At 38.5% G+C, this 23,550-nt stretch overlaps 2 protein-coding genes across 2 annotated transcripts; one reads left to right on the top strand and one right to left on the bottom strand.

Moving 5' to 3' along the window:
* The first annotated feature begins 246 nt into the window (after positions 1-246).
* On the top strand, positions 247-8,499 carry IL6 (interleukin 6). Its single transcript, XM_070728221.1, has 5 exons — positions 247-274; positions 3,741-3,934; positions 5,851-5,964; positions 6,712-6,846; positions 8,172-8,499. Exons 1-5 carry the CDS (start codon positions 247-249, stop codon positions 8,337-8,339), a joined length of 639 nt encoding a protein of 212 aa, XP_070584322.1. The 3' UTR covers positions 8,340-8,499.
* A 2,157-nt stretch (positions 8,500-10,656) lies between these two features.
* On the bottom strand, positions 10,657-17,099 carry TOMM7 (translocase of outer mitochondrial membrane 7). The gene is made up of 3 exons (XM_070729050.1): positions 16,919-17,099; positions 13,256-13,304; positions 10,657-10,860 (listed from the first exon to the last, which is right to left on the bottom strand). The coding sequence occupies exons 1-3, from the start codon at positions 17,019-17,021 to the stop codon at positions 10,845-10,847; spliced, it is 168 nt and encodes a 55-aa protein (XP_070585151.1). The 5' UTR covers positions 17,022-17,099; the 3' UTR covers positions 10,657-10,844.
* Between the last annotated feature and the right edge of the window lie 6,451 nt (positions 17,100-23,550).

The raw sequence follows: 23,550 nt of genomic DNA on the forward strand, positions 1-23,550 counted from the left end.
AAGTAGAGGCATTCTTAGGTAGAGCTACCTAAGTCTTTGCTCGAGTGGTTCGAATCCTAGCACTGCATGATGAAGTGAGCTTTTGTCATTTGCCTCATCTTCTGCCAACCTAGCATTTTGAAAGCATGTTACATGCAAGTAAATAAACTTCAGTGGTGGGGAACACCACTTTGAGCGGCAGTATAAGTTCAACCAGTCTTGAATCTGCCCAAATGTGATACGTCATTGGTGATGGAAAAAGCCCAGATGACGATGCAGAATGCCCTTGAGTCCTGTGAGTATGGAGCTAATCTGCCCCCCAGTGATATACTCTGGAGAGCATACAAGCATGAACAGGACTGACTAGCAATTGTTGCTTGACAAACAACTACCTTATAACAGCATAATAATCTTCTGGCTAATATAACCATTTGTGAATAGGTCCAAGTAGATATTTTTATTACTGATCACCTATATTACAAGAATCATGCCAAACAGTCTGCCTTCTCTTAGCAGATATTAACCTAAGGATGTTTCCTTCCCTTAACCAACTATAGACTGAAATGTCTCTTTACTCTCCTTAGAGGGACCCCCTCTTCTCCAACCAGTAATTCTACCACAGCCACTGCAAAAGTTGTAATTGATTATAAAAGTTTGAATCCCTCTCACAGCAAGATTTTTTAGAAGGGGAGTGGCTTTTTACATTTTAACAAAGTAGGGCAATCTAAAAAAAAGATTTGATGTTTGCCACCAAACAGGGACCTTGAGCTAGTCTCTATCCATCTATCCATCTATCTATCCATCTATCTATCCATCTATCTATCCATCTATCCATCCATCTATCCATCTATCCATCTATCCATCTATCCATCTATCCATCTATCCATCTATCCATCCATCCATCCATCTATCCATCTATCCATCTATCCATCTATCCATCTATCTATCTATCCATCTCTCTCTATATCTATCTATCTATCTATCCATCCATCCATCCATCCACCCACCCACCCACCTATCTATCTATCTTAGGGAGGAGGCAATGGCAAAACCACTTCTGAAATCCTACCAAAAAGATTTGCAGAGGCTTGTCCTGGCAGTCATTAGGAATCACAATGACTCAAGGACACAAAAACAAAGTCAGATATAAATAACTAGATCTACACATGAAAGATTCAAGTTCACTATTTTATTGTTTTCTACCCATAATACAATAACCCATAATGCCTTCCTTTGTGCACAAATAAAGTTTCATAGGACTTGAATCAGTTACAGACCTCTTGCAAGTGGACCTTCATTCCAAGTAACTCCCAACCTGATCCATCTTCCTCCTTGCATGGCTGATAGTTTCCAATACATAGGGCAATCTGACCTTTTACATAGATAGAAATTCAAGATAGGTGCAATATTTATGGCTGGAAGCTTCTGCCATACTGTTGCATTTGACCTTGATATTTCCCTTCAGGAGGCTCTTTGTGCAGGTTTCTGTTCAATTACCTTAACAGTTGCAGAGTATTGCACTAAGCATACAATAATTTGATCTAAAAGATTTCAAAACTAATCAAAATGTCAAGACTACTACTATGAGAGGGCAACTAGTCAATATTACGTACTTTTTCAAAGTTAAACAGAATCAGATCTAACTAGTTTTTGGGTGGAGAACTTCCCCTCTAAAATATCCAATTAGGCTGAGATGATCTTGGACAAAAACAATGGGAAACCACTGAAATACACTGCTCAAAAAAAAAAAAAAAAGGGAACACTAAAACAACAGAATATAACTCCAAGTAAATCAAATTTCTGTGAAATCAAAGTGTCCACTTAGGAAGCAACACTAATTGACAATCAATTTAACATGCTGTTGTGCACATTCAACTTTGTACAGGACAAAGTATTCAATGAGAATATTTCATTCATTCAGATCTAGGATGTGTTATTTGAGTGTTCCCTTTATTTTTTGGAGCAGTATATTATTGCCAAGAAAACTACATAGATTGTCTCTGTAGTCACCAAGATTGAAACTGAACTCAATGGACTTTTATTCTGGTTTATCATTGTGTTTTTCTTGGAGCTTCCTAGTCTAAATGGTTTTTGTTTTTTGCAGTCCTCCATCCAAAAATACTAGCCAGGGCTGATTCTGCCTGCTGGAAGTTTTGAGTCACTGGACAATTTACATTAGGATTCTTTCCAAAAGTGGGAGCGAAGCATAACTCATGTTTAAGAACATACTAGAATAGAATAACAGAGTTGGAAGGGACCTTGGAGGTCTTCCAGTCCATCCCTCTGCTTAGGCAGGAAACCCTATACCACTTCAGACAAATGGTTATCCAACATCTTCTTAAAAACTTTCAGTGTTGGAGCATTCACAGCTTTTGGAAGCAAGCTGATCCATGGTTTAATTGTTCTGTCTGGAAATTTCTCTTTAATTCTAAGTTGCTTCTCTCCTTGATTAGTTTCTACCCATTACTTCTTGTTCTACCCTCTGGTGCTTTGGAGAATAGTTTGACTCCCTCTTCTTTATGGCAATCCCTAAGATATTGGAATACTGCTATCATATCTCCCCTAGTCCTTCTTTTCATTAAAGTAGACATGTCCAGTTCCTGCAACCACTCTTCATGTTTTAGCTTCCAGTCCCCTAATCATCTTTGTTGCTCTTCTCTGTAGATTTTCTAGAGGCTCAGCATCCTTTTTGCAATATGTCATGTAATAACATCATGACTACACGAGTTTGACACTCTGGTGCTATGCCAAATCAAATAAATTACTTTATAAATTAGTATATTTAGTGTGATGCAAAGACTTAAACGAGATAAGGTGCTCAATATTTAGAGAGATTTTGTCGGTAATATAATTTTTTTAATTGCAAAACAGTTTTTAACTTAAAGTATTTAATGCCAGCCACTCACTGAACAGAGAAATTCAAAACTCTTCTGGATTTCATTGAATCACAGGGCTAAACCTTTTCCCAGTCCCATTAACACCAACCTTAAAGCCAACTCTGACTTAGCAAAAGATTCTGTTCACTCATGAAGTTGATTTTTTTTATTCATGTATATATCACAATTGTCTGGGATCATGAAATAAACCAACTATATTCATTGTAGAAAGAAATACCTTCCTTGGTTTTTAATTATATTTTATTTGGGGGGGGGGAACCCTGTCATTATTCTCTGTCCCGTGTAAAATCACCAGCTATTTTAAACAACGAAGTACTCTAGGCCTCTTTAAAAGCATTTATCTACACTTCCCATGAGGCTCACTAGAGATGTACATGATTACTAAAATTTGTTCAAATAAATTTGATTTTTAAATAAGTATTTTTGCAATATTATCCCAACAGCTTGCTCTTTCTCCCCAAAGAAAAAACCAATGGCTATCTAATTTTTTTTAAAAAAAAAATATCATAAATTAAACCCACTAAGAATTCTGACTTACGAGTTTTTTGCTGTATTCCCGTTTCCTCCCCCTGCGATGTACTTTTTTTTTTTTAAACCTGCTCTTCGTTTACTAACCGTGGGTTTTCCCAGAGCTTTCAATAAATACAGTAGGTTCGAAATGTGGCACCACTCATTCAGCCTTTCAGCTTCTCAGACTACAAAGCTTCTTGCCTATTTCAAAAAGAAAAAAGATCTAAATTCTAAAAATTATGCTTGTACTATCGGGATGTAAGTTTAAAACAAATTGCAGAAGGGAGCGTCTATAATTTTTTGGCTGAAAAAGACGGGCTGACGGCATTTCCTCTTTTCTGTCTCTCCCCTCAGGCTGTTTCTGGGCTGCTGCTGCCCTCCTGCTGCTCTTTGGAGCTCACGCTTTCCCTGTCGGAGATTCTTCCGGAGAAGAGGAATTTGGTGAGGATCCCTTCTCCAGAACTTCGGCAGCCAGGCGGGTCCAGCTGAACGTTCCTACAGAGCTGGCTCTTTGGCTGCAAGGCACTGCGGCGACATGGAATCAAGAGGTGAGTTCGGGCGCACAGTAAGGAAGCCTGAAGATTAGTCTTTGTAGGGAGCCGGGAAAGGAGCGTGGCCCTTCTTCTGATCTGAGCTCTTGTGACTTTTAACAAGGGAAGGACCGACATAGGAGGATGCTCTATTTCTTGGAGCGGGTGTCTGGTTGCACCTTTTCTTAGAAGGGCCGGGAGCCGTTTTGATTCCCATGCTTAGATGACTTTGAGCCTTGCGGTGTGAAGTTTGCTGGTGCGCGGGATGGGGTTTGTACTTGTCAATTAGAGTCCTATCTTTGCCAAAGAAGCAAAGGGTGAATTACCCAGGACAGCATTTATTACAAGCAAGAAAAAGAAAGGTAAAGCCTTGAGTAGGATAACTTGCTTGAGCATTCTTTACAGGCACCGCCAGTCCTTTAATGTTTTTGGGGAATAGCAACGATTGGTTAAAACGTGATTGTTTAAACAGAAATTAGCTTATTGAATAAGATTTCATGGATTACTTCCTCAGATGTATGGATATGAGCCAGTGGATTATGTTATAAACAAGTTTGGTTAGTTTTTCAAGTGATTCAAAATCCTTTGCTATTTTTCCTGCACAAAACAAACTCAGTCCTTTCTGGAAGCAAAAATCATGCAGTCTTTTTCATTTGCTGGGTCCTACAGAAAGGGTTGTATCCCTTTTTTTTCCTAATTAAAAATAACATTGAATAAACATTAGTTTTAACATTCAAGTTAGCAAAGACAATTCTGGGAATTTTATGGGAGAATTCAAGAGGAAGTTACCTTCTGCATTGTTCACTTGTCAAGCCTGTGTTTTCACTTTCATTTTTAAAAGCATGATTGTTTTTCATAGCACTTCTACATTGCTGAGTGTATCAAATGCCTGTTCTTTATTTGGATAGTATTGCTTATGGTTTAAGCAAATTCCTTATAGACCACTTCAGTCTTTTTCAGGCAGGATTTTAGTGGCTCATAGAAAATATATTTTGGACAGTTGGCAGTATACCGTAATAGTTCCAGTGAGTTGAAATTATTTCTATGCATTTGTGAAAAGGAAGATACCCATCACACTGCTATAGATATAACATTCCTACTGAATAGCTAATTACAATTTGTAAACAATATAGCGTACACACATATTTGTGATGCATATTATCATTGTGTGTGGATGAGGATTTGTACATTCATTGTACTCCTTTTTCTAGTGTCCCACAATATATTACTATTCTGGAATGGTTCTAGCCAGAAATGCCCCATCTGGAGCACAGGTCTACAAATGATTTAATGTTCTTCTGAACATACCATTAGTTTTTCAAGCTCTTAATTTTGTAGTATGGGCAAAATAGCAGAAGCATTTTCAATAAGGATATGGAACAACCAATTTTAAATTCAAAATAGGTGATGTAGTGATTGGGGTTTTCATTTCATCCCACAATCAGTGTTGGCTATTTATTTGCAACAGCACATAATTTCTTAAAAGTTTTTTTCCCCTCCGTCATTGCAGAACATATTTGCATGGCCGGTAAGAAAAAAGGAGAAAGAAAACTAAGAAGTATATTAATTAAAATGCTTAAATAATCAGTTATGTGAGGTTTAAATTAGTATAAAATTTAGCGCAACCATAAACAACACAAATGGCAAACCATTTCAAATTTTAAACCTTACTGCTGAAAAGGTAGGTAGAATGTTCCAGATTTTAAACATTGTGAAATGTAACACATGTTATTTCACTAGATGCTTCACTATCAGCCCTTCAGATGTGCAAGATTTACCACTGTCACATTTCCTAGTTGCCATAGCTAGGGATGCCAGGAATTATAGTTCCAAAACAGTTGATTTTAGGAGATTAATATAGACTGAAATAATCAAGAAAGTCATATAACACTATAGTGGACCACCTGCAATTAATTATATCTTTATTTTACCAGCTGTGCAAGGAGCAAAATGCATGTAAAGGTACAATGGAAATTATGGCACAAAATAATCTCAATCTTCCAAAGATAATTAAAGAAGATGGATGCTACCAGCCTGGATTCCAAAAGGCAAGTAGAATATTAATATACGCTGGAAACGTTTATGCTTTTCATAATAATTTATTAAACATTTTGTACATAAGCAGAGCAACCTCTCATGAATGCTTCAAATAAATGTCTCACTCAGCAACCAGAATAGCAGAATAACAAATATAAATTATATATGAAAGTTGATACACCGTTTCAGATCCATTTTTGTGGAAGAGAGCGAGCTTTGAATCCTGGAGATCCAAAGCAATTTTATCTACTCACAGCTTAAGAGAACACCTATGGATCTGTTCCTCCAAGACCTGATTTCTCTCTCTTCAGCTTGGAGATATTATTTTATTTATGTAATATGTAGTTAATTACCTTTAGATATAATTGAATGTATTACACAATATTTAATGATGTACTGGAAACAATACAGAGCCTTCTCTGTGGCGGCACCGGCTCTCTGGAACCAACTCCCCCCGGAGATCAGAACTGCCCCTACTCTTCCTGCCTTCCGTAAACTCCTCAAAACCCATCTTTGCCGTCAGGCATGGGGAAATTAAACATCTCCCCCTGGGCACGTTTAATTTATACATGGTATGCTTGTGTGTGTGTCTGTTAGTATATGGTTTTTTTAAAATCTTTAAATATTTTAATTAATTGGATTATTATGATTTGTTTTCACTTGTTGTGAGCCGCCCCGAGTCTTCGGAGAGGGGCGGCATACAAATCCAAATAATAAATAAATAAATAAATAAATAACTTTTGTTTTCATTCATTTAGGAAAGTTGCCTAAGAAAACTTTCAAGTGGCCTCTATGCATTCAGAACATTCTTGGAATATGTAGAAGAAACTACACAAAGAAGTGTTTCTATATCAATAGGTGCACAGAATCTGGCGGAAACCTTGAAATCAATGGTAAGCAGTATTTACATTTGACCTTGCATACTTGTTCTGCTATAGCTGTATTTTTATTGATTTATTATTGAAATTCAATTCTCAATATTCTGATGGCATCAACAAGTACTACAGGAGCTCCTTAGCAGTAATAAATGCTAGGTCTGTGTCTCACTTCAACTGGTGATACTAAAAAATATAAATGTCTGGCACAACCAGCAGAACCATATTTCTTCAGTTCATTCTTAATGCCTGGAATTGAAATGTTATTGTCTAATATACAAATCTTAAATTCTGGAAAAAATATGTATCACTTTGATCAATATACATGTTATCAGATTACAGAAAGTTATGGATATTTTTAAATAAAGATTTATTAAATCCCTTGTTAATCTCTACTTTGTATGGTTGTTATACAAAGAAAAACTAAATCTCTAATGGGCAAATTTGGATTGTAGATTTTTATCCGTCTCAAAATAGTTGCTGCCGGAATTCTGGCCTGATCATGACAATGGGCATAACTGCTACATTGGTTACAATGTAAATTAATTTATAATTTATTTGTATCCTACCTTTATTATTTTTACAAATAAGACTAGGTAGTGAATATATTCAACCTCGATCTTCCTATTTTCCCCATAATACCGTGACATGGGTTGGACTGAAAGTGATTGGCCCAAAATCATCAATTGGCTTACATGGCTGAGGCAGGACTTGAACTTACAATCTACCCTTTCTAGCCTGGTGTCCCAACCACATTGGGACATTAATTTACTTTTTTTAAAAAAAGAATATGAGTATACAGTGTTCCCTCGATTTTCGCGGGTTTGAACTTCGCGAAACGGCTATACCACGGTTTTTCAAAAATATTAATTAAAAAATACTTTGCGTTTTTTTCCCCATGCCACGGTTTTTCCCGCCCGATGATGTCATACGTCATCGCCAAATTTTTGTCCACCTTTAATTTTATTTTTTTTAATAAACTTTAATAAACATAGTGAGTAATAATCTAAATGGTTGCTAAGGGAATGAGAAATTGCAGTTTAGGGGTTTAAAGTGTTACAGGAAGGCTTGTGATACTGTTCATAGCCAAAAATAGTGTATTTACTTCCGCATCTCGACTTTGCGGAAATTCGACTTTCGCGGGCGGTCTCAGAACGCATCCCCCGTGAAAATCGAGGGAACACTATACCTCGATTAACATATATGTAGATAAAATATAATTACCAAATATCAAAATGAAATTTCTTGTCTGTAATAAGACTAATATATAGATTAAAGGTGTAAACCTTTCTTGCACACATATAAAAATAAAACTTTCATTTCTTCTTTCTTTCCTTTAACAGATGAACAATCCTGAGACTGTGAGCATGCCATCTCCTGACACTCAGAAAATTCTTGCTGAAAAGTTAAGAGAACAGAGAGCTTGGAATGTGATAGTGATCAAGCACTTTATTCTTCAAGATTTTGCTTTATTTATGGAGACCACTTCAAGAGTTATTCGCCTTCTATAACAAGTTAACTGTAATGCCTAAATGTTTCAAATCAGGCATGTCAAATATCCACATCTGAAGCAGATGTCATGGTTGTTCTCCTGAGAGAATTTATTTTTTAGATATATACTTATTTATGATATTGATATAACTTATTTATGGTATTTAATATATTTATTACATATTGTGTGTTAATTTTACTTCAATTTAATTTAACTTTACTAAATAATGAATAATTATATTTTTATGAAACAATTTAATATATTAAAATATTTTTAAAAGAAAAAAAATCCTGCAAGTTTATAATGAAAACAAACTTCATTTCCATACACTGCACTTACATTGCAGACATGTGCTTTTTCTACCTTGAAATTCTAAATATTAAATCCTTTATTCAACACTGTCATTTCAAAAGTGACATTAAAACCTTGTAGTCACCAACAATCTAGGATAAATCATTTTTTTGCCATACCTGTTTTCATTCAACCGTCTTGGACCTATTTAAACAGATATTAGTATTACAGATTTCATAGAACAACAAAGTTGATTGATAGTAACAAATTATCTGTCTTGATAATTATTTCCACTTTGAAATTGTACTTTTTTTTTCTTACAATATTCTATCGGAAACTATTTTGCTATAATTTAGAATTCTTTATTGTGATTAGACACACGGGAATTTGTACATAAAAGATACATTTGTCAAGAATCATGAAGAACAACACGTAATGATTGTCATAGGGTACAAATAAGCAATCAGGAAACAATATTAAGATAAATTGTAAGGATAAAAGCAACAAGTTAGTCATACAGTCATAAGTGGGAGGAGATGGTTGATAGGGAGGATGAGAAGACTAATAGTAATAGGAATAGAGCCTTAGTGAATAGTTTGACAGTGGTGAGGGGGTTATTTGTTTAACAGAATGATGGTGTTAAACTGTTGTGTCTAGTTGTGTTGGTGTAAAGTGCTCTATAGCATTCTTTTGAGGGTAGGTGTTGAAACAGTATCTGTCCAGGATGCGAGGGGTCTGTAAATATTTTCAAAGCCCTCTTTTTGACACTTGCAATATACAGGTGCTCAATGGAAGGCAGGTTAGCGCTTTCCAAACTTTTCCTTTTATTACCCAGTAATGCTTATTAGAAATTTATTTTTATTATTATGATTGGGCAATTGGTTTCTATATTACCTAAAGAAAAAACACTTTTATCCAATTTTGGGGTAATTTCCCCAAGTTTTGGAAGCATAGATATAAAGTATAATTTATTGCATTATTTTCCCTCCTGTATCTATTTTAATCAAAATGTAAATGTATCTTTGTTAGGTAGGGCTAATCTCAAAAAGTACTTCACCGATTGCTTTGAAATTTTTACAGTGTTCCATTCGAACACAGTCCCTATGATATAAATATATTATATAGATATCGTACCTGTGACAGGTAAAAACTGGCCAAAACCACAGAATTCCCTGGTGAAAACGTAGGAGGCGCGTTTTGATTGGCTGGTGAAAAGACAGGTAGTTGCTTTGCATGGAGAGTGGTGACAAACGTAACAGGTGCGTTTTGATTGGCTGCTCTTCAACTGCCATGCTGATAAACTTCCATGCTGATAAACTGTCACAGGAAAGTATCTTCAGAAAATAAAATAACCAGGTTTGGCTGCAAACTGTGCGGTTTGTAATCCATGCCTCGGTGGAACCTTAATAAACCTGCGCGATAGGCCAGTCTTATCATATTTTGGCAAATGGGTTAGACCAGTCTCTTAAATCGGGGGGCGGGGGGGACTGGGAGAAAGAGAGAGAGAGATACAAATGTCAGCTTGGCTTGAACCAAGAACCCTGCAAGGTAGGCCAGTCTTATCCTATTTTAGAAGATGGGTCGGCCCATCTCTTAAACCGGGGGGACGGGGACGGAGGGAGAGAGATATACAAATGTCACCCCACTTTCTAATGTTAATCCCTTCAAACTGTATGCTATAATTGAGCAGGAGGTTGGACTAAAATTCCTTCAAAGTCTCTTCAAACTGTTATTCTGAATAAATGGAGCAGGCGGTTCAAAAATTTAAATGTGCAACTTTCTCAATACTTTCTTTTCCACTTAATCAGACTGAGCCACATCAACATGTGGCCCGGTACAGATAGTTAAAAATAAGATCTTGTTCAACTCATATTAAGAAAAAAATTATCACTTCAGATTCTAATTAGTATAAAGGCAAGACTCAAATCAAATTCATCAGTGAATGTGACAGTTGATTAAATAAATATACCTATCCATCTTGAAACCCAGATAAGAGATACCGCATGCTATATTCTGTGAAAAAAATCCACTAGATTGCTTCAATATAATTTTTTAAATCTAAAGATTTATTCCAATAGAAATAACAATGTGATAAATACATTATACTGACAAAAACGTCATTTACATATTATCAGATAAAAAGTTGAAGAGTAACATTGCATAAATATCCTTCTAGTCTCTGGAATGTATCCATCTTCAAAAGCATACTCTCAAAATACATTGATTAATTCCTTTAACCCCAAAGTAGACTAGGAGAAAGAAAAAAAAGAATATAGTCAGTGAGTTTGAAACAGCTGTAATATGTAAATATCACGTCCAGCAACTTAATCAGTGCAGCATGTGATTTCTAAGTAACTTCCACCAAATCAATTTTGTTTCAAAATGGTGGTAAATATACATTATCAAACCTTTATTATTCAAGACAGTGAGCATAATAAAACATGTGGCTCTCCCAAGTTTGTGTGCTGTCAGGCAATCTCTTTCTTTCTGCCAACAAACACTTTCTTATGCTGTCAAAACTGACTATTTGTCTGCTGTTTCTGCCCCCCTCCAGTTTTGAATGGGAGCAATTAGGAATGCCCCAATACAATCCTTGGGTGATCTTCGAGAAGAGTTCTTAAAGATCACAATTCGAGGTAGGAGCGATCAGATGATTGGGTCTTCCATCTTTTAATCTCAGCTGTTTGTTTATTTAAACACACCTTGTTTTAAACTGCATCTATTAAACTTTTTTTAAACTTTCTGATCTACACTTTAATTTGATTGGATAAATGGTGACCTATTGTATAGGTTTCTGAAAGGAATTCACTTTCTCTCAACTCTAGGAACCACTTTTGAAGAATCTCAACAAGAAAACGGAAAATTTGTCTTGGCAGTCTCCAAGAATTAGACATAATTAAACAGAAGGAAAAACAAATTTATAACCATTATTTTTAAAACAAATGCAAAATATACTTTAAACATGATTAATTCATGCTTCTGTACACTATTTAAATACAAACTCATTTATACAAATTATTCTAAAAGCTAAAAAGAGAACAATTATTAGCATATTAATATTAATTTAAATGAAACTTTTTTGAAATAAGGACTCAATTTGGTCATTGATAATTTAAAAAGAGAAAAAAACCTGACATGTCTGTTAAATCATTTAAATTTTAGGTAAGATTAATGTTCCATAGAAACAGTCATTTCAAATTTAACAGATTATATGCAGCATAATTAAAATATGTGAATATGACAAAATATAAAATTGAATAGACTAGTATGAGATTTATTTTAAATAGATAAATGAAATAAATGTAACTTAATTACAGTAGTTTTAAACATTAATTAGACCATAGGCCTGTGTTGGCGAACCTTTTTGGCACAAATGTCAAAATGGGGATACGGGCAGCGCCAGAAACCAAAGAGCAGCTGCCCACACACATGAACGTGCCAGGAAGATAATCTTCCGGTTTTCAGCATGCGCACCAGCCATCTAGTCTTCTGGTTCCTGGCAGGCATGTGCGTGCAAAGCCCAACTCGCTGGTATGCATGCACACGCCAGAAACAATAAGATCATCTTCCCGGTATGCACAAGTGCACTGGGCAACTGCTCTTTCTGTTTCTGGTGCTCCCGCATGCATGAAGATCAGCTGGCTGGTGCGCCGGAACTTAAAAGAGCAATGAATGATGACTTGCATAACCAGAGAAATGGCTCTGCGTGCCACTTACAGCACACATGCCATAAGTTCGCTATCATGGCTATAAGCCATACTAAATTGAAAATTGTTTTTAATAGTAAAAATTGGTTAAAAGTTTTTATTTATGCATTTATTATTAATTGGACTTGTATGCCACCCCTCTCTGGGGACCCAAAGTCACTTTAATGACTTTGGATAACTTCTATAATTCCAAAGGTGAATATTCTTTTATACATTGATGAAAATGCAATACAATTCCGTAACTTTACAAAGTAATGCTTTCTATCATTATAGAAGTAGTGTTATTAAATACTTTTCCTGAAATTCTGTAATATAGCATTTAAAATAAATCATGATATAGGATTAGAAATCATAAGTGTGTGTTTTATGTTTTGTTTTGTTTTTAAAAATCAGTAATTGCTAATCAGCAAAGTTTTTACCAGTAAAGTTAACTAATAGTTGCAGATTATTTGTCTTATGTCTGTTTAAGAGTACTGTATAGAGTTTTACGTTTATTTATTTTTATTTTATTTTTCCAGTGTAGATGTTACTGATTCCAAACTGGCTCTGAGTGGCTTTAGCATAAGAACAACTGCTAAAAAGATAAAATAAAACTATTCTATAAATGAATAAAATGGTTAATCTGGACAACAATACTAAAAGACTTATCACGTAATGGGCAAAGTGCTTTAGTTACTCTAACCAGACTCTAGCCTAGCAGAAGGGCTAGATCTTTAATGCTCTCCAGAATGCCATCAGGATGGGAATCCCTGAGATTTCAGGGGCATGCTCATTCCTAAGGGCAGGTGCCAAGACAGAATTTTACTTAATATGAAGTTAATAAAATTTTATAGGATTTTACATTAACAGAACTTAACAGAACTTCATAAACTAACCTACGGGTAATATATGTTGCAGCCTACAGTATTTTGCAGATAGTTTTAAAATAATTACATACCTTAAAAGAGATGGCTCAGGCATTCCAGGATCTGCGCCTCTCTTAAAACCTATTTGCAATAAAAAAAATTGTGAACTTTATGAAAATATTATTGGCCTTTTTTACATAATATAAAATACATTTGTTTATTAATTAATTAAATCAGGTTTTATATATACTTTTTTCATCTTCCATAATTAGGTTCACATACTGCATTTATCAAGTGACCAAACTCAAATATTGTGGCTTGCATGTATGTATCCTCTGATTATATGCTTAACAATATAATATGGTAAGGAGAATATTAAAAGACCTCTGATGTCTAGTTGATCAATTTATTGGCATTATGTGAATAACCATGAAAAGATTCTATTTTAGTTAATAGGATTTTAATTGCTGTTGAGCAGAAACAGAAAAGAGCTGTCTTAAGTACTAGCAAAAAACTTGTACTGCCAACAAAATTAAAATATTTATTTATTAAATGTGTTTGCTTTATCCTTTCATTTGAAAACTTTGTATATTCTAGCAATGTGTTAAAAGTTTTTGTCAAACAAATATTAAACATTTTACACAAACAATTAACAACAAAGTCATGAGAATGAAATTAATATTTTAGATAAAAGTTCATCTAAATACAGTGGTACCTCAGTTAACCATCACAATTCATTCCGGAAGGTTGGTTGTTAACCAAAATGGTCATTATCCAAAACAATTTTCCCCATAGGAAATAATGGAAATGGATTTAATTGGTTCCCAGCCTTTATTTCCTATGGGGAAAATTGAAAATTGAGGGGTTTTTTTCTCCCCACCCCCACCCCCATTGTCCCTCACTCCCGCCCCTTCTCCTTACCTCTTCACCCCTTAAACACCCCCCCATTGTCCCTCATTCCCCCCCTCCTTACCTGGTCCCGGCGGTGGCTTCTCCTTGAGGACACTGGCTGCAGCTTCTTTTAGGAAACAGCGGTGGCAGGGGCCTGGGGTCCTAGGCATGGACGTAATGTCCCTGGCGCTGCTGTTCCTGGAAAGGAAACTGCTGGAGCCGCCACTGCCCACCACTTTCCCAAAAAGAAGCCGCCGCCGCAGCTGCTGTCCTCAAAAAGAAGCTGCCGCCGTGACCAGCAACCTCAGTGCCTGCCTCATCATAGCTGAAGAGATACTTTGCTGCTACCCTGGCGAGGGGATGAAGGCAGAGAGGTAAGAGGTAAAGAGGTAAGGCGGGGGGGGAGGAGTGAGGGACAATTGGGAGGGTAACGGGTAAAGAGGTAACGAGAGGGGGCGGGAGCGAGAGACAATGGGTGTAACATTTCGAATAACAACCAAAAATTTATGTTCGGTATCCAAAGCAAATTTTTGCAGAAATATTTCCGAAAAAGTACGCTAACCAAGGCGTTTGTTAACCGAGGTACCGCTGTATAATGCTGCATCCAGATTCAATAACATAGTAGTTTTAAAGTATATTGTAAAACTGCTATTCGAAATATACGTATTGTTTAAATATGAATTATAAATATATTATACAAATGCACAATTATCTATGCAATCATTCTGGAGCAAATAATTTACTGGGCTTTTTGTTTTAATCTCTCTCCCTCATGATTCCCACTATTATTCACTTATCTCATAGAAGCAGATAAAAGCTTAATTTACATGTAAAGTGCTAAATATAGATTAGGATTCCAATAAAAAATAGAATGTTTATTAGGGAAAAAAGACTCTATAGGATATGCCATCTTAGAAAATTGCTTGCTAATAGGTACACTATAATCAATCCTCGTTATTATTTGTAACCCCCAAATCAATATTTGCAGTGTTTTCACAGTTATTTACAGACATGGTCAGAGTGATAAAAAAATCTGATTCACCCAGTGTGCGAGTTTCTAGTTAAGGTCAAACTAGGCAAATGCTCTGTCTTCTTGTTTTAGCATTCATAGTCTCAGTCCTATATTTCTCCCAACTTTCATCCTCTATTTCTTATTTCATAGAATAACATAACTACCACATATAGCAAGAATGGAGTGTAGCTAGAACTGGAAGCAATAGTTATAACAGCAAATGGTTGTGTTCTATAACCATTTGCAGAAGATCTGGCACAGATAAGCTCTGATTTTTCAGTAATTGTTAGTGAATCAATGAATGGGGACACAAACTGAAGTACAATTTCCATTATAGTATACTCCATATGCACACTTATGTTTCATATATGGGCAATAGCAGGAAAAGTCAATTATTTTGATTGCTCTTCATCATTCATCTTTCATTCTTCTGTCTCATATTTTTATAAGGATTTCATTCAGATATTTGTTTGGCTGGATTTGTTCATACACTTGATCAGTTTATTAAATGTTATATTGTTTTACAAAACTACATCATAGTAGAGCTTAGCATGTAAACTCAATCACATCCTTTGAAAAACTATTTTAACAAATCATAAAAAATAGGACCCTAAAGTGGGATCCAAAAGAGGCCACTCTATCTTTCAGATTTTGTCCAGAAAATAAGCTCAAACTCTGAATTTACTGTGTAGTTTAAAAATATGCAATGTTCATTTGCATGATTTTTTCTTGCAGAACGTCTGCAAGATACACTTTAGTTTATCCATCAGTTGTTTTTCATAATTGTACTCCATTCCACTGTTGAGCAATTCCTTGAAAGATTGTAGGCAGAGCTATATATGAAAAGAATTATCTCTATGTGCTAATTTATTTATTTATTTATTTGATTTGATTTGATTAGATTAGATTAGTATGTCGCCCCTCTCCGCAGACTCAGGGCGTCATACAACAGCCTTGATCTTAAACAAGATGAAAACCTTTATAGAAAATGTTAATTTATGTATATATGGCATAAATATGAATATATGGACATATATCTTATGAATATAAGTGCATATTTCACAGCAATTGTATATTTCACAGCAATTTTGCATATTTCACGGCAATTTTGATCGATAGGCATTCCATATATGGTAAAACAAATATGGTAAAAATAAAATAATTCAAGTCAATCCAGAAATGTGCAGAATTGGGAGAGGTCTACAAGAGACCACTGTCTCCACATCAATCTCAAATAAGATATCTATTCCACAAGTACCTATTCTACAGTAACAGGACCTTGAGATGGGCCATTTGGTTAAGGCAGGATATTACTTCAAATTATTAATTACTGGCAACAGAAAGTCAATACTTCATATATGTGCTTTAAATCCTTTCATTCTTTGATCTTTTTTCTTTTTACAGAAAGACATTTTATAAAGTGTAAGCATCAGGACTGTGTTTCTTTTTCTTTTTTCTGGACACTAATTCTATTTATCATTTGGCTGGTCTTTAAGGTTATTTCCATTACATTTCAGAGAGAATAAACTGAACTTTGTACCATTTAGTTCCTATTCTTTCATGCCCCAAAGTTGTCATAAAAAGTCTCTGTCAACGGGTGCTGCCTAGAAGGAAACCAATTGGGCTACCTATCTTGCAAATTTAATTTGAAGGGAAGAACCATCGGAGGGAAAGGCTCTTTTTGACCTCAACTCCGCATTCCTTGTGTCGCAAAGGACGACTTACAAAGTCCCCCCTCCCCCCTGAGCCGCCACGGAATACAGAAATGGCTCAGGAGAAGGCGGATAAGGGAGATCCTCGTTATTGTTAGCGGGACGTCGCTTTAAGATCGACTCTCCCTCTCCGTACTGACCTAAATACAGCACGACAGGGATGAAGCCCCAGCGGATGGCCAGCTGACCACCTTTGAAGAGGTGCTGAAGTTTCTGCTTCGCTTCCTTGCTCAGCTTCGACATGGCGGCGGCGATCAAACTTAGCAGAGGCGCGATGGCGGCTATCAGAAACGCTCAACCTTAACCCTACAGCGCATGCGCGACGTCGGCCTTAGAGACGGGATTTTGCTGAAGGCTGTCGTGAGGAGGAAACGTCATAGAGGCGAAGGGAACTGGATAATTTGCCGCTAACGGTGAAGAGGGAAGGAGACGGTAATATCGGTTGAGGTTATGAATGAGGGGTGAATGTTACAATAGGAAAAAAGAGTCCTTTTCTGGTATATGCTCATTCTGTCCTTCCGGGATTAGTGACGCTTTCTCTAACTGACAGTAAATAGTTCCGCGCGTTGCCATGGAAATTCCGCCCCCTCCGCGTGTCACCCGTCAATCCACGTGACAGCCTAACGGCTTTCAAGATTTTTTTTTTACAGGAAGTGTTGTCAAAGCATTTCCTGATGTCACGTTCGGTGGGTATTGATCTCGCTGCTTTGTGCGTTATTTAACACGTGCAGCTGACGTTTGTGGTAACCCGAACACATTTTTGAAAGTTGATCGGAACATTTCCAGGCCTGCCAATGTTTTTAAATCCTGCTTTTGGATATTTTTATTATAAAAATGGTTATTCCGCCTTTATAAGTAATTCAAGGCAGCCAACTTACTCCTTCATCTTTGTTAACCTACAACAATAACAATCCTGTGAGGTGGGTTTGGCTGAGACAGATTCAACCCAGTTGGCTTGCATGACTTCAGGTTGTTTTAGAAAAACAAAGCCTGACTTAATAGTTATATTGGAAAAAACAAAATCCACAGGCTTAAAAAAAAGTATCACTGGTTTTTCCTAAGAACAATAAATTCTACAAAAGGAATTATTGCAGTTTCAGATGCTCCTAAACCCCTTTCATGGATTACTGCCTTGACATGGTGAAGGAGCTTGCCTAGCTCAATGAAGCTATGAACTATGCTGTGCAAGGCCACCCAAGGTGGACAGGTCATACCACTGATAAAATATGATCTACAACCCACTCCAGTAACTTTGCTATAAAACTCCATGGACAGTACCAAAATGCAAAAAGATATGATCTGCAAGATGATCCCTTTGGGTTGGAAGGTGTCCAATATGCTACTGGGGAAGGGTAGAGGGCTAGTACAGTGATCCCTCGATTTTCGCGGGGGTTGCGTTCCCAGACCGCCCACGAAAGTCGAATTTCCGTGAAGTGGTGTGGAAGTAAAAACACCATTTTTGGCTATGGACAGCCAAACACTACCCCTGTGCACCCTTTTCCAAGGCCGCGCAAGGAGCCGGGCTTGAAGTTGGGGGCGGGGAGCGACGAAAGTGTGGAGGCCGGCAAAGATTGTTTTGAATGTCGGCCGCCCCCGCCCGCCCAGTGCCTCCGGCTCCCTCGCTGCTACCCCCCGCCCACCCTATTTGCCCCACTCACCGGCTTTCTTGGGACACGAGTCCTGCAGCAGCACTGGCGGCTACGGCTTCTCGTCCTCCTCTTTCGGCCGCTAGCCGCTCTGAGCGCTTTGAGAATGCCCACCCCGCCCCTCTCACAGTCCCTTAGCTGAGAGCGCTTTCGTCCCAGCTGTCAGTGAGGGGGCTGCAGGAGAGGCGGGGCAGGCGTTCTCAAAGAGAGAGAGCAACAGACAGAGCGAGATAGAAAGGTGAGAGAGAGAGCAAGAGGGGGGAGAGGAAGGAAGAGAGGAGAGAGAAATGATAGAAAAAAGGGGAGGAAAAAAGAAATGAGAAAATGATTGAAGCAGAGAATGACAGGAAAGAGAGAGAGAAGTGACTCTTGATTGAAAGCATACAGTATGATAAAATCACTTAAATAATAACAGAGAAAAAAACCCCAGCCCTCACCTGTTTTTGGAAATGGTTCAAGAGATCACACACAAACACACACACACAGGCAGGGTGGGAGATTTATTTACATACAGCATTCATTCATTCACTCACTCACTCACTCATTCATTCATTCTTCTATGTTGCTCAGTCCCAACACTTTAAACCCATAAATTATCATTTCCCATTCCCTTAATTACCATTTCCCCTTTCCATTATCTGTACAGTACTACTCACCATTGAATAAGATACTTAGTCATCCTGATATTTATAAATTATAAATATTAACTTTTTTTTGGGTTTTTTATTTGCAAAAATTATTAACATAACTAAGGATCATCTTCAATCACCATTTCATCGGGCACTTCTACAATGGATGCTGAAGGTGATGGTGTGATAGACCTCTTGGTTTTCGTGGTGAACATAGTTATGGGTAGTTGTTGGCGCAGTTTCTTTTTCTGGGCTAACATGGCTCTGTATGATGCAACGATGTTGTCAAGGGAGGCTTTAAATTGTATAGAGCGAGTCATGTTGGGATCCCAAAGTTCCACAATCTGTTGGAGATGTGCAGCACTTCTGTGCACTTCTGCAAGCCGTTCAAGCATTAGGCCAACCTCTTCTTCTTCCTCAGCTTGTTCAGCTTCCTCTTCTTCCTCTTCTTCACTCGCTGATCTGGTCAGCTCCTCCAGATCTTTGTCTGTCAGTGGTAGGCCATGCTCATCAAGCAACCCATGGACTTAATCGGGTGTCATGTCACTGAAGCCTTCTCCACCCAGTGCCTGTGCCAGCTTCACAGATTTCTGGACTGTAGCATGTTGAATTTCTTCGGGAGCAAATCCCTTGTGCACCACTTCTGGCCACAATTTCTTCCAGCAGGTATTCATTGTTTGTGTCTTCATATCCATTAAGGCATTCTAAATGTTCTTCAGACACGATGCAATCGTGTACTGACACCAGTAGCCCTTCAATGTGAAGTTTTCATCAGTGTCCATTGCTTCCACGAGGCTTCCAAGGGAATTGCGTGTGTGCAGTGCCTTAAATGCGCGGATAACACCTTGATCCATTGGCTGGATAAGCGATGTGGTGTTTGATGGCAAGAATTCGACTTGTAACCCGTCATGTTCATGTGCCAGATCATCATGGCCTCCAGCATTATCCATTAGGAGAAGCACTTTGAAATTGAGTCCTTTGCCAGCCAAATAATCCTTCACCTGTGGGATGAAGCACTGATGAAACCAGTCCCGTGTGAGGGTTTTTGTAATCCATGCTTTAGGATTATGCATCCAGTTACACTGGCAATGCATTCTTATTTCTGTTCTTTAGGGCTCTTGGATTTCGGGACTTATAAATGAGCCCTGACTTCATCATGAAGCCTGCTGCATTTCCACACATGATCAAAGTTACCCGATCTTTCTGGGCCTTAAAACCAGGGGCTTTGGCTTCGTCTTGCATTAAGAAAGTCTGTGATGGCATCCTCTTCCAGAACAGGCCTGTTTCGTCCATGTTGAACACCTGTTCTGGAAGGTAGGCCCCTTCTTCAATTATGTCTTTAAACGTGCCATGGACGTACCGCTCGGCTGCACCTATATCCGCTAAGGCAGCTTCTCCATGCAATGACACACTCCTCAGGCCATAGCGCCGTTGAAATTTATCAAACCATCCTTTACTTGCTGTGAATGTGGATGGGGTCGGAGAAGCAGTGGATGTTGATGGCTGGGGGTCTTCTGAGTCATCAGCACCTTCATCAACATCTTCTTTTCCCTCATCTGCATCACCTCCTTCTTTGTTTGCCAGACAGGTGTAGAGTTGTTGTGCCTTTGTCCGTATCGTATTGGTATCCAATGCAATGCTCTTCTTACGGCAGTCTTGTACCCACACGGACAAAGCAGCTTCCATTTTCATAAGCCGTTTATTTCTAGGCGTCACCATCCTTTTTGCTGCCTTGTTGAATATTATCATAGATGTTTGCCTTATCTTCTTTTCATCTTTCCGAATGTATCGCACACTCGATTCGTTGATCCCATAATGCCGACCAACGTCTGCATAAGAGCGACCCTCTTTTAACATATCCAAAAGTTCAATTTTCTCCTTAATTGTCAGCATCTTCCTGCTCTTTTTAGTGTCGCAACCTCCGCTCCGCGTGCAACGTTTAGGTGGCAACTTCCATTAAGTTTTAATAAGTTGTAAAAGTACTGTACCAATGCACCCTGGGATAACACCACTGATTGGCCGAGATTTCGGGGCATCAGCAATGATGGGCAAAATTTTTGCGATGACAACACTGATGGGCCGAGATTTCAGCCCATCAGCATTGTCGGGCAAACTTTTTGCGATGACAACGCTGATTGGCCGAGATTTCAGCCAATCAGCAATGGCAGACGAAAGTTTGGTGATGACATATGATGTCATGGGGCGGGAAAAACCGTGGTATAGGAAAAAAATGCGGAGTATTTTATAATTAATATTTTTTGAAAAACCGTTTCAGCCGTTTCGCGAAGTTTGAACCCGTGAAAATCAAGGGATCACTGTACTAGTAGCACCAGAAAGAGTGGAGTGATTGGGCCTAAGCTGGAAGAATGCTCAGCTGTGGATATATCTGGTAGTGAAAGGAAAGTCCAATGCTTAAAGATCGTTTCTCCATAGGAACCTGGAACGTAAAATCCATGAATCAAAATAAGCTGGATGGGGTCAAACAAATGACAAGACTGTACATTAACATCTTAGGCATCAGAGAACTAAAATGGGCAGGAATGGGTGATTTTAATTCAGATGACCAGATATACTACTGCAGGCAAGAATCCCTCTCCCCAGCTTCAATAATCAAGATGAACTATGATCTAGCACAGTGATTTTCAACCTTTTTTGAGCCGCGGCACATTTTTTACATTTACAAAATCCTGGGGCACACCACCAACCAAAATGACACAAATTAAATAAATAAATAAATACATACATACATACATACATACATACATACATACATACATACATAACCCCCTCGTATATACAATCCCATGTAACATCCCCTTATAAATACAGTCAATTATCAATCATCCCTACTCAAATTTATATCTCATTTCTGGGTACTTCTCCTGTCTTTCCCCCTTTTCTCTCTCATGTTTGTCATTTCTCTCTCTTCCTCCCTTTTTCCCTCATTCCTTTTCCCTCTCACTTTCTCTTTTTCCATCCCTGTCTCTCTCCCCCCCTTATGTGTGTGTGTGTATACACACTGGAACCATTTCCAAAACCAGTTGAGGGCTGGGGTTTTTTCTCTTTTATTCTTTTCAAAAAGAGGTGTGGGCTGGGGGGCATTTCTTATTATTTGGGTGCTTTTTACCATATGCTTCAAGAATCACCCCTCTCTCTCTCTTTTGTTTCTCTCTCCTCTCATTCTCTGCCTCAATCATTTCTCCTTTTTTCTCCCCTTTTTGTTCTCATTTCTCTCTCTCCTTTCCTCTCCCTATCTGTCTCTCTTGCTTTCTCTCTCTCTTGCTATCTCTTTTTCTCTTATTTTCTCTCTCTCTCTCTCTTGTTCTCTCTTATTTTCTTTCTCTCTCTCTTGTTCTTTCTCTCTCTCTCTTTCTCTCTCCCTCCCTCTTTCTCTCTTTTTCTCACTTTCTCTCTTGTTTTCTCTCTCTCTCTTGCTTTCTCTCTCTCTCTTGTTTTCTTTCTCACACTCTTTTTCTCTCTTGTTCTCTCTCTTGCTATTTCTTTCTCTCTCCCCTTTCTCTCTCTCTCTTTCTCACTTTCTCTCTATCTTGCTGTCTGTTGCTGACACTCACTCTCGTTCTCTCTCCGTTCTTCTCAGCGGAGGCCAGCGAAGGTGATATTCAATGTCGGAAGCGTGCGGGTGGTTGCGCGCACTCCCTACCCCCCTGCTAGCCGCTCGGAATATTCAAAATAAGAAAAGCCTCCCGCCACCGTTCCGGGTGCGGGAGGAGCCACGCCGAAAGGCAGGAGACAGCGGAGGAGGAGAGGGGGCGGGCGGGGGGCAGCGCCGAAAGGCCGAGGGGGCCGGAGGCACCATGGGGAGGCAGGGGCGGCCGCGGCTCCCTTCCCTTCTGCTGCCGGCGCCTCCTCCCCCCACCCCCCCGCGGGCTGGCAGGGAGATGAGGAGCGCGCTTTCGGGGAAGCGACGGTGCTTTGGGGAAGCGACGAGAAGCCATGGGCGCGAGGGGGCCGACTTTCAAAGCAACCTTTGCCAATAGTGGCGGCGGCAGCGGGGGGGGGGGCGAACCGCCTCGCGGCACACCTGACCATGTCTCACGGCACACTAGTGTGCCGCGGCACACCGGTTGAAAAACACTGATCTAGCAAGATGTGACAAAGAGTGGAGGACATCGAGAGACAGGAGGACTTAAATAAATCTCCGCTGTTTCTGGCCCCAGATGCCACTAGATGTGTTGGGGCTGGTGCCAGATATCTTAGACAGCTGGAATCAACAAAACCATTGAAAAGCATTTGCTCTTATAACAGTGTCATGCACTTCCATCTGCTGTTTTGTATGGCAAGTATAAAAGAATACATTCACTTTGCCCTTGCGGCTCAGGAGAGGTGGAGACTGAGGGACACATGTTCCTAAGATGCCCCTTTTATACAGACATTAGGAAAAAACATATTCTGCCATTAATTGTAAAATGTCCTGGCCACTCAGACACTACCTATCTCCAGTGCTGCTTAAGGATGAACAGGCCATAATTACAGCAC

Source organism: Erythrolamprus reginae, chromosome Z (genome assembly GCF_031021105.1).
Source record: "Erythrolamprus reginae isolate rEryReg1 chromosome Z, rEryReg1.hap1, whole genome shotgun sequence".
Lineage (NCBI taxonomy): Eukaryota > Metazoa > Chordata > Lepidosauria > Squamata > Dipsadidae > Erythrolamprus > Erythrolamprus reginae.

Bases quoted from the DNA above. Each gene is read 5' to 3' on its own strand.
- TOMM7 (XM_070729050.1), bottom strand. From the start codon at position 17,021: ATGTCGAAGCTGAGCAAGGAAGCGAAGCAGAAACTTCAGCACCTCTTC. The intron at 13,305-16,918 runs GTCAGTACGGAG...TATTGCAAATAG, and splicing joins CCCTGTCGTGCTGTATTTAG to GTTTTAAGAGAGGCGCAGAT.
- IL6 (XM_070728221.1), top strand. From the start codon at position 247: ATGACGATGCAGAATGCCCTTGAGTCCT. The intron at 5,965-6,711 runs GCAAGTAGAATA...TCATTCATTTAG, and splicing joins ACCAGCCTGGATTCCAAAAG to GAAAGTTGCCTAAGAAAACT. The intron at 6,847-8,171 runs GTAAGCAGTATT...TTCCTTTAACAG, and splicing joins CGGAAACCTTGAAATCAATG to ATGAACAATCCTGAGACTGT.